At 26.2% G+C, this 12,733-nt stretch overlaps 1 protein-coding gene across 3 annotated transcripts in view; it reads left to right on the top strand.

Annotated features, from left to right (window-relative positions):
- The window catches only part of LOC136084003 (TNF receptor-associated factor 3-like), a 103,410-nt gene that overhangs the window by 36,498 nt on the left and 54,179 nt on the right, over positions 1-12,733 (top strand). For all 3 annotated transcript variants that reach the window (XM_065803991.1, XM_065803992.1, XM_065803993.1), the window contains exons 3-5: positions 5,066-5,118; positions 5,267-5,371; positions 5,999-6,163. In XM_065803991.1, the coding sequence (XP_065660063.1) occupies positions 5,300-5,371; positions 5,999-6,163 (237 nt within the window). In that variant the 5' untranslated portion in view covers positions 5,066-5,118; positions 5,267-5,299. The remainder of the gene's footprint in view (positions 1-5,065; positions 5,119-5,266; positions 5,372-5,998; positions 6,164-12,733) is intronic.

The raw sequence follows: 12,733 nt of genomic DNA on the forward strand, positions 1-12,733 counted from the left end.
ATCAACTCTTTTCATTATTAACTTAACATTATTTTTTTAATTTTTTTATTACTTGGTTAAATTCTTTGTTGAAAACTAGAGAAAATAATAAACGATAGGGCGAAAACTTATTATCGATCTGGAAATATTTTCTACATATTATTAAATGTCCCCTTCTTGTATTTGTCACAAGAGTTCCGCTCTAAATTAGCCTCTAGACAATTTTTTTAATGGAAAACTGGAATCGATCGTATTTTTCGTATTTGTATGTTCATATTGGATATTGAACAGCTGCGGTAGCGCGCTTACCGCCAAAACAAGTGATCCGTTGGAAACAAGTGATGGTTTTCAAAATATTGTATTTTGAAAACCATCACTTGGAAACGAAAGTATGCCGACATCGAACCAGTGGATACGTGAACTTCCAGTTACATAGATTGAGATTATCCAGCTCATATTTGAAAAATCCGGAAAATTGTTTGCGTAAAATATCCGGAATATTTTTTCTCTTTATTTCCTCTTAACTTTGCTTTCAGCTAGATTGTTTCTCAATTTTTTGGAAACTATTCTTTATTTTTGTATGAGTGATGACTAAAAAGCTTAAAAATCAAATATATTACACAAATATATACTTAAACATGTATGTATGGAAAACATTTTGGATATCCGGAAAAACTGAAAGGTAAGAAAAATATTCCCGTTTCTAGGAATTCTTTGGGACCCTAAAATAAAACAATACATCAAATCAAAACAATGTTTTGATTTGATGTATTGTTTTTCTTTCAAATTATGTCAGTATTTCATTTCAAAAATTGAGCAAATCAAAAAAGTAATCTATTTAGATTACTTGAGAAAGTAGATTCTTTCAATATAAATGAAAAGTAATCAAGAGGGCGATTAAAATAGTTAAAGAGGCAATCCTTAGGATCTCTATACTAAACAATTTCTTTTTCAAGTGGTTATAGTTTCAAAAACATGAACCTAGACCCACCCACCCCCCCACCCAAATCTTAAAATACTAATAGTACTACGTTACTTTTTGAAAAGAGACTTATTTTATATAAAATAATCAAAAATAAATGCGCTTTAACTGATTTAGGTTTGCAGCTTTTAGTACTAGATTGGAGGTAGAATGTTAATAAGTAGATTATATTAAATGTTTGTAATAGAAGGCATACTAATGGTTTGTTTAACCTATTATTACAAATCTATTATTTTGTAATAACCCAAACCTGTTTGTAGGAGGAGATGGCTATTCTTTATCGGTCGGTATCTGAACCTAGCAAGAAATATAGGATTTTTTTACAAGTGGAACTTTTCCATGATTTTTCTATACAATAAGAAGTTTTGAGCCGAAAATTATTCAATGATATAGTTGTTTAAAAAAATAAAACAAACTTTAAAAAATATATAATTAGAAGGTTTGCAAAACTAAATGTTATTCTCTAAAGGTATATCAATGTTAAATTCAATTAAATAATGATCCTTGCAATTGTCTTCCAAAACACCTTCAAATATAAATCCACTAAAAGGCTTCTTAATTATAACTAAATCAGGCTCATCCTCATTATTATTATCAAGGAGGATGGGTGCTAAAATATTTCGCCAAAACAAATTTAAGTGATATAACGCATCCAACCAAAAAACCTCATTAAATTTTATTCGTTCCAAATGAAAACCACACTCAGAAAAAATAAAAAAGTAACAATACAGTTTTTTTGTGATGCCCAATTGTCCCTGTATCTGAAAATAGTAGCTACTATACTTCCATATCTGGTGAAGCACTAATAAATGGATGAGTATTAAAAATAGTCATTCCAGGATCAGCAAAAGTAGCATTTTCATGAGCTTTTTTCATTAAATGTTTATATTTAATTTTTGCATGAACTTCTTGAGCAATGCCATACTTCATTGAAAATGTTTGCACATTTTCTGACTCACCTAATATGATATTTGATATGGAAGCAGTACAAATTGTCGGATTTTTTAAATAAGATTTTGTATGTGTGTAAAATTGCTTAAAGTTTGAAGATGTCATCCTGCACTTTCGATAAAGTATCCAATCTTTAGACTTAGATTGCAATATAGTTTTCTTGTAAACATTATCAATTTGTTCATCACTTAAATAAAGGTAATTTACTAATTTTTCGACAACCAAGTTAATGTTTTCTTTAGCTGAAAATGCTGGACTTTTTTTAAATTTCATAACAGCTTGTTTAATTGAATCAACAACTACACTATTTTCATTTATTCCAGAAGAAAGTTTTTTTCTGATCATTACTTCTGCAAAACAACTTTGAGGTATAAGAAAGTCCTTATTTCATTGAAAAGAGTTTTTCTTGTTTTCTCTTTGTCATTCAGGTAGACTTTATTTTCTTCACAAAATGGAACATAATCAAGGCGCTTTTGGGCACAAAATTTGAGTTGAGTGATATTTTTTTTTAAAACGTTTTTTCTGTAATGGTCTGTACTAACAACAAAATTAAGTTTTCCTGGTTCTATTTTTTTCTTTTTAGAAGGAACGTTCCACTTTGCAAGTTGTTCAGTGCATGTTCGCTGTGTAAAACCTGATAATACTGCAGCTTCTATACGAAATAGCATTCAGCTACATGACTACAACTGCCTGTAATATAAAATCAATTCAAAAATAATAAGATAAGTATTATTAAATTAAACACACAAAACACTAATACTATGTATAATATATATATATATATATATATATATATATATATATATATATATATATATATATATATATATATATATATATATATATATATATATCGTCATAAAAGCTTTTAACTCTGAGAGGTTCTTGCTGTCCCCACTGATGTTTAAAAGGAGAGCTGAGTTATATTTATAACACTTTAATTTCTTATCTTTATTTTTTTTTTTTTTTTTTTTGTTGGTTTTTTTTTATATTCAAGTGCGTTAGTCTTTGTTTTATTCTAATCCACTTTATTTTACCCATTGTATATTCATTATATTGGGCCTTGAGTCTGTCAATAAATTTTGATTGATTGATTTGATTGATTGATATATATATATATATATATATATATATACATATATATATATATATATATATATATATATATATATATATATATATATATATATATATATATATATATATATATATATATATATATATATATAGTCCGTCAGGTCAGGTTATCCTTACGTCAAGTCAAGTTGTCTTGCTACTGGTAACATGTAATCCAGTACAACCTGCTTCATGGTAATGTCAGGAAGGGCATCTGGTTGTAAAACATTGCTTCAACTCTTTCATAATGGCATTTATACGTCATTATGAAGAACCATCAAAACCACACAAGTGTGGAAAAGTAGATGTAAAAATTACAAAAAAAAAAATACACATATTTATATATATATATTTATGCAATTATTATTATTTTTTGATAGATTAAAGAATATTTAAATAACAAAAAACAACAATAAACTAACCATAAAAAGCTTTGACACAAGAGCAATATCCATAAACACAATAGAATAATATACCTAATAACCCAGCAACACATGTACAATAGCTTGCAATAATAGTTCCCCCAGGTTGAACACTGACATCTTTCTCTATGATAGCCCAAATATCATAAGATTTTGTATTAACTCTCTGGGAGGGAACACATTTTGTTTTAAACAGACAAATAAAGAGTCTGTGTTAATATTGTGAATAAAAACTTACCTAATAAAATTTGTTAGAAATATATGTATAAGACTTTCCTTCCTTGTACTCACTTTCTAATTTTCTGCATAAGTTTTCTTGCCTACTTATTTTAAAAAAATATCTTTCAATGTCCATGAAATAAAGACTAGGCCAAGATCTCATGCCTTCTTCTTCGCCACACCAACCACTTTTTAATGAAAGAGGATCCGGAAGATTGCAGGACAAAAACTTTTCAGTATAAATATCTAGCAGTAATCGCTCTGAGTGTTCACAATCAACATTAACCTCGCAACCCTCTTCGTATGCACTAAACGCTCTAAAAATTAAATATATGATCGTTTAACTTATTTACATTAACAAAATAGAAAATAAGACATTATAATAAGAACTTTACCTTGCAACTAAAGTTTCAAATGAACCTGTAGTAGCTTTATTTCTAATCTTTAGAAAACTTTTCAGAGCTAAAGTACTGTAAAGCTTAAAATCATTGATAGTTAAAAATTCTAAAGTTAATTTCGGCGTCGCCATGACAATCAACCTAAATCGCAACTAATATTAAGTATTGCGCTACAAGCTTTTTAAAATATTTTTTTTGAAGCTTTTAAGATTTATACAAAAAACGGGGGTTGTCTCAAAAACTAATAAAGTAAAAACAAATCTGTTGTCAGTGAAGATAACTGTACTTATATTTTATACACTAAATTATTATACGTTGTTTTTATAAATTTATTGAAATAACAGATAAAATTGTAGTTTTTAAGATATAAAGAAAAATATGGTGTTGTTGTACGCCATGTAAATAATTTCAGGAGGTTAAAAATCAACTTTTGCTATAACGTTTATTCTATTTAAAAGAGTATTTAGCCCCCTGATATTTATTAAATTATTTTCCGCTTGCTCGAAAAAATATATTCCGTAAAGTTGTTCGGCAAACTCAGTCTGCAAGAGTATATAAATTAATGGTTTTGACTTAGTCCAACACAAAATGTTAGAAAGTAAAAGTAAAAGTCAACGTATGTGTTACGTAAGAATCACTTTTTTCCTTCCGCTCTTCCTAAAGCCAACAAACTATATATATATATATATATATATATATATATATATATATATATATATATATATATATATATATATATATATATATATATATATATATATATATATATATATATATATATATATATATATATATATATATATATATATATATATATATATATATATATATATATATATATATATATATATATATATATATATATATATATATATATATATATATATATATATATATATATATATATATATATATATATATATATATATATATATATATATATATATATATATATATATATATATATATATGTATACAAAAGTTTTTTTTTTTTTTAGAAATAAGGGAGTCTTAATTTGTCCATTAGACAATAGCATTGGATTCTAGCAAAGTAACTATTTTTAACTTTATTTTTAAGTTTATTAATTTAGTTTTTTAAATCAATTTATATAACTTATTGTAATTATAAAGAAAAATCCATTTTTTGTTTTTCAAAAAATATATGTTGTACTAACAATTGATAAAATGTTTTCTCATAGATTTTTACCGATATAGCTGTTAAAAGAGTTATTATGCAATTAAAAGTTAAATGTAGTAATTTTTCCAGTGGTTGCGAATGGACCGGAGAATTAAAAATACTTAATGTATGTTATTTAAATTTTATTCAAAAATATTTGATGCAACAATTTTACTATATCTCGGTGTTGAAAAGCCTAAAAACATTCTTCATTAATGTTTTTTTTAGTATGACTATTATTACTATTTAAAGAGCGTTTTGCTAAAAGGGTTAAAGCGTTCATTTCATTGTTTTGGAAAAAAAAAATAATAATCTAATTGTCTGGCAAAATATGTTTTGAAGTTCAATAGATTTTTAACCGTAAACAAAGATGATGAAGAGATGACAATTATGACAAGTTTTTTAACCCATATGCAATAAAATATAGAGGGCTAAATGTTTCGATTTATAACAGTTTAGCTTATTTTGTAAAGTTAATGTAACCTAATAATTGATTATAATGTAATCTAATAAGTAGTTAATTTGTTAGTAGTTAAGTTAATGTAATCTAAAGAGATTTTATTGCATATTTTATTTTATTTTATTTTATTTTAAATGTTTTAAAAGGATTGTTCTTTTAGATAACTTTGCAGAGATAAAAAAAATGCTAGCTGTCTGTATTTATAAAACAAGGTTTTATAAATACAGACGAAGACACTGTAAAATTACTGTAAAATTATTTTAAAGCAATTTAAATAAGTTCTTTTTTTTTAAGGAACATTTGGGTTCTTGCGAATATCGAACATTAAAATGTCTTAATAATCCGTGTTCTACTTCACTTTTGCCTAAGAATCTAAAAGAACACATGGAAAACCTTTGCATTTATCGTTTGGTTACCTGTCAATATTGCAAACAGAAGATTGTTTTTAGTGAGAAGCAAGTAAAAGCAATCATTTATTTTACTTCATTTTTAATTCTGCTAATATTTATATTTAGTTTTCAAAAGATAAAATTTAAATTTAAGTTTTTTTATCACACACACACACACATGCACACACACACACACACACACACACACACACACACACACACACACACACAGGCGATTTTAAAATATTATAGCGTCTGTATGATATTTTGCTGACCACAACATAGTTTTATTAAATGACCAGGTTCCTGAACTATGACAAGAGGAATAAAAAAACTATAGGAGTTTCTAAATTTTGCCGCAACATAAAACAAAAGTATTTGTGGCGAGAAAACTCAGACCGGAGTTTATTACTATTTTTTTTTTATTCTCCTAATAGTTACGTTTGCTTACCAGATTTGAAATTAAATTTGAATTAAATGCGTTGTTTAGGTTAAAGGAACATCATAGTTAAATAACATAATTTGTTATGATTTTTATAGGCAGTTTTTCGAAATTCATGAAATCATAACTTTTGAAATCATAACTTTTGTAAATTTTTGGTGAAAATTTACAGAAATGTTGTCTTTTGACAACTTTATTTAAGTAATATGTACAAGAATAGATTAGAACTATGATCTATATTGGGTTGAAGCACTTTTTTCAGAAATTTTTAACAAAAATCAATTGAGCAAAGTTGATTTAAAGACTCAAAAATCGTTTTCTTTAAAATCATTATTAGGGGTAGTAAAAAAGTTTTAAAAATTATATAAAAAAGAGAAAAGCGTGGTATAATGCGGCAGTGGTGTAGTGTAGAGTGCTCTCTTCATATGCGAGAGGCTCCGAGCTCGATCCCCATCGAGCTCGGAGCCTCTCGCATACGTCCGCGCTCAACTTGTTAATCCGCACAGCGTCCTTGTTTGTCAAAGTTTGTGTTTCGAAGTTATAGAGTTTAGAGAGGGTTATAACCACAATTAAGTACCCTCCTCGTCATACAAGTCATTTTAAAGTACAGAATATATTATCTTACAAAATGACGATAATTTAAAACTAGACACGTACGATTGAGTCTTACCATCCTCAATTAAAACTCAATTTTAATTTTATTAGCTGGGATGTAATGCATACCCTAAAGATAATAAATATTAAATCAAAAAAATAAACACGCAACTTAATTTGACCATAAGTTGATGGAAGAAAAGAAAAAAGTTTTGAAACAAGTAATACTGAAGTGGATAGTTCGTGCAAATTGAATGAGCAAATAATTTAACGCATGTTAGAGTTGTACAAACAAATGTACCGCAATGCTCTATAACTCATGTTGAGGTTAAACGGTAAAAAGTAGAAACAACAAAAATTATGCTCTTTGAGCTAAATTTCATCGGTTGTATATGTAATTTGTAAATAAGAGTGAAACACAATTCTCACAATAGTTTATATATATATATATATATATATATATATATATATATATATATATATATATATATATAGTTTTTTTCAACATCTTCACTTTCATCATTGATCGATATCAATATTAGTAAATGTTCTTTTTATTCGTTCAGAAGAACGCCTAATTAGAGGTTGTCCAAAAAAAAAGTAACGCAATTTTCTACCTTTGTTACCCCCCCCTCATCCCGCGTAACCAAATCGTCACTCTTCAGTACCAAGTTTTATATGAGCCGTCACCTAACCTGGAAACCCCCCCTACCCTAACAGTGTGGCGTAATTTATGTACGAACCCTTACCCTCCCAATAGTTTGCATGGCATCCATTTGGTTAAGTTTTTATTTGGCTTTAAAGTAGCATCTAATAAAAACAACTCATAGTTCAATAAAGTCATACAATAAAATATACTTAAATACATGTCATGTTCCATAGCCAAAAAAATGTTTAAAAAACTTAAATTTTTTTTATCAAAACATGCTTTTTGATTTTAAAAGCTAATCAAACACAATAAATAGCTAATGAGAATACCAGTAATAGCGTTACATAGTCCTTTATCTCTTTAAATTTTCTTTTTTCTTAAGACTGTTCAAGCTGTATTCCGACAAAATTACGTCTGTTGTCAGACTACAAATATAAAAAGGATGATAAATGTCATACTGTCAAACATGCATTTTAAAATTCGAACTTTTTTTTTTTAATTATAAAAATTTATAAAATTTATTATAATTAGCAAAACATTTTTTATTGAATCAGGTGGACTTTTACCGCCAATTAATGATAACTATTTTATCCAAAAAGAAACGATGTAATAAATATTGAAAATGTTTATGACAATTTTATAAAAATATTGTAGTAATATATAACATATCGTCCATAAATTACGCTACGCTAAAATTATTTTAAAAAAAGGAGTAGGTGATCTTAAGCTTGAGAGGGAAAACTTACAATCACTTTGTTTTGTTTAATGAGAATACCACGTTGCATAATTTTATTGAACAATCCTAAACTATAAACGTTCAGGTTCATGCATACATAAGTGATGTATTGGATATCTCCATGTGCAATTTTTCTTTTCAAAACATTAACTTTATCTGAACTCTTACATTGTTTAAAACTTTCTTCTGGATCTTTAAAAAACTGGGCAGTTCTGTCTACCAACATGTTTTTGTTTCATCAAGTTGGACATGGCCGTATTAAGGCGGGGGCGGATGGGGCTGCAGCCCCAGGCCTTTATAAAAAAAATAGGCCCTAAGGCCCGTGACTTTTTTTTTTTTTTTACTTTTTTTTTTTTTTTTTTTAGGGAACCAGATAAATATTCCTATGTTTCTCAGTTTTTTTAAATCAATTTACTGGGAGCTGCGGAGGCGTTGTGAATAAATAAATGAATAGAGATATACTATATCTCTATCTTCGTATATTTCACAGTTACGTGAATATCTTTTAAATTATCTTTCACATAAAGATGTTTTCAACATTCAAGTTATTTATGTTTAGGTCTATGGCACAACTATAAGTTTAAAAAACACGCTAAAAAAATTAACTTAGTGACATAAATTTTTTAATTAAATAGGTTTTATAAGAGAATGCTTTTAAAACATTCGTTGATGTAAAAACCTTTTAAAGGAAAAACAATTATATTAGTGAATGATTTTAAAGCACTCTCTTATAAAACCTATTTGATTAGAAAATTTATATGTCACGAAGTTAATTTTTTAGCGTGTATTTAAAAAACTAATCGTCTTGCGGATATCATGGAAACATAAATAAACTTGAATGTTCTCAAACATTAAAACATCAAAAATTTTTTTATTTTATTTTATTTTATGATCACTTCCGTTACCACAGAAAATTACAGCATTGCTCATTCGTTTACAAAATTAAAATAAAAAATGAAAAGGAGCGGCCTGAGCGGTTGGGACAAAAATGCAAAAAGAAATGAGATTCAATTAAATGAATTATTGAACAAAAATAAAAAAATGACTGAGTTTTGTAATACTGCAAGTAGTGTCTCGGTATCAGCTACAGCGAGAGCGAGTTCAAATTCACTAACCATGTCAATAATGTCAGCACCGGTTCCAGGTAGTGCTAATAGTGTCCCTGCAGACTCAGCTACAGCGAGTTCAAACTCATTTATGTCAGCACCAGTTCCAGATAGTTCAGCGAGTTCAAACTCATTTATGTCAGCACCAGTTCCAGGTAATTCTCTGTTTGACCTTTGCCAAATTGTCACCGCCCAATGATCTATATCCTGGAAAACATATGAAAAAATATTTACATGATAAAACAACAATACAATACCTTAAGAATTTGTCAGTGCACAGTAATAAACATTGAGTTAAAGAAAGAATTTTTGTGTATTTGAAATATTGTTTATTTTTATTTTTTTAATTTTTTCATTTAAATACCAATATTATTGGTATTTTCTTCCTTTATTGGAGGTGAACACATTATCAATTTGATACACGTACTCCACTGTCTCAATAGTAAATATACCTACAGCTCAGCAGTTTCTTTCTTAAGTCATGATTAAAGACCTTTTGTCAGTTTACATATATATGGGTGTCTGGGCCAAAGGGGTGTAGCTGTACCTAACCAGTTTGTAAAAAATTATTAAAAAAATGCTCTAAAACATACCTAGATTGTGTCCTTTTATTAGCAAGACTGAAAAGAAAATTCTGGGGGGCAGCTGCCCCCCTGACCCTCCTACTTAGACGGTCTGGGGGCCCCCAAACCCCCCCGTCTGGGGGCCTCCGGCCCACTGACCCCCGGTTTTAGCCTCGCTAACGCTCGGCATTTTTACTTTACCGCCACATTAGGCCCTCCTATACTTACAGCTCCAGGCCTAAAAATGTCCTAATCCGGCCCTGAAGTTGGATCATAACTTTTTACTGAAACTCTGAAAAGTAAAATATATTAGTGAAACCATATTATGCATAGTACTTTCTCTATATGGTTGAAAGAAGGTTGAGTACTAAATAATGCATAAAATCTCAAGTTTCATACTAACCTTACAAAAAAGATATAGGCAAGTAAATTTTAAGTTGTAAGGTACTTATAACTATAAAGAACCGATAATTACAAAGTAGTGTTAAAAGAATAATCTATATATATATATCTATAAATATATATATATATATATATATATATATATATATATATATATATATATATATATATATATATATATATATATATATATATATATATATATATATATATATATATATATATATATATATATATATATATATATATATATATATATATATATATATATATATATATATATATATATATATATATATATATATATATATATATATATATATATATATATATATATATATATATATATATATATATATCTCTCTATATATATATATATATATATATATATATATATATATATATATATATATATATATATATGTATGTATATATAAATTAGTAAAAAACACTTATCTAACTTTTTTTCTTCCGGTATATAGCAGTATATAAATATATATATATATATATATATATATATATATATATATATATATGTAAATTATGTTAGTGTATTTTACAAATAGAGTGCTCAATGTTCTTAAAGAACAGAGCAATAATTAATTAGTAAAAAACACTTATCTAACTTTTGTACTTTCTACTCGGAGCCCGGCCATTGGCTTTTGGATCATCAGGAAGAGTTACTAAATCTCAAAAAAAATTCAATTTATAGAAAAAAATATTTTACAGGAAGTTATAAATTATTATAAAAAAATTTTCAATTACTATATTTTTTTGTTAATGGGAAGTTACAGAAAGTAATTATGAAATAATTTTCTTTGGAATGGGGATAGTTTAATTTGGTCATTTGTTTTTATAATTTTTTAAGAGGTATTTATTTTCGTGCCTACATTTAGAAATTAATTCAGATTTTTTATTTAATAAATTTTCTTGATTCAAATGAGTAATTATTTCAAATTTTTCTTGCAAACATAGCATACATTTTTTGGAAATGTTATTATAGGCAGGGGCAGATTTTAGAATAGACCATTGTAAATTAAAGTTTTTATTTTTTTCTTTTAAATCCCAAATATATTTTGACAGCATAGTCTCTTTTGAATATTTTTTGTGTTTAAACGATTGTTTGTGGTTGTTATGCCAACTTTAATTTACAATGGTCTATTCTAAAATCTGCCCCTGCCTATAATAACATTTCCAAAAAATGTATGCTATGTTTGCAAGAAAAATTTGAAATAATTACTCATTTGAATCAAGAAAATTTATTAAATAAAAAATCTGAATTAATTTCTAAATGTACACGAAAATAAATACCTCTTAAAAAATTATAAAAACAAATGACCAAATGTATCCCAAGAAAATTATTTCTTTTCTGTAACTTCCCGTTAACAAAAAAATATAGTAATTAAAAATTTTTTTATAATAATTATAAGCATGTAAAATATTTTTTTCTATAAATTGAATTTTTTTTGAGATTTAGTAACTCTTCCTGATGATCCAGCGATGGTGAAACTACTGAGTCAGAAGATAAAAGTTAGATCGCAGATCTCTTTTACTAATTATATATATATATATATATATATATATATATATATATATATATATATATATATATATATATATATATATATATATATATATATATATATATATATATATATATATATATATATATCTTACACGTTCTTTCTTGGTCTTCTACACGTTCTTTCGCTTTCAGAAGGCTCATCAACCTAACTGATGGCGAAACAAGATGTAAAAGACAACTAATATTTAAATAACTGTTTTTACTAATTATTATTGTTTTTTTTTTTAAGAAACATCTTTCTTAGTAGAATAAACTAACATAGTTTATTTATATATATATGCATGTATATATATATATATATATATATATATATATATATATATAAATATACATATATATATATATATATATATATATATATATATATATATATATATATATATATATATATATATATATTTATATATATATATATATATATATATATATATATAAACAACTTTAAAAAGTATTCTACCCAATAGTGTGCTCAATGTTCTTAAAAGAACAGAGCAATTATATATTAGTAGAAAATCACTTAACAAAAATATATATATATATATATATATATATATATATATATA

The sequence above is a fragment of the Hydra vulgaris genome, chromosome 08, assembly GCF_038396675.1.
Source record: "Hydra vulgaris chromosome 08, alternate assembly HydraT2T_AEP".
Lineage (NCBI taxonomy): Eukaryota > Metazoa > Cnidaria > Hydrozoa > Anthoathecata > Hydridae > Hydra > Hydra vulgaris.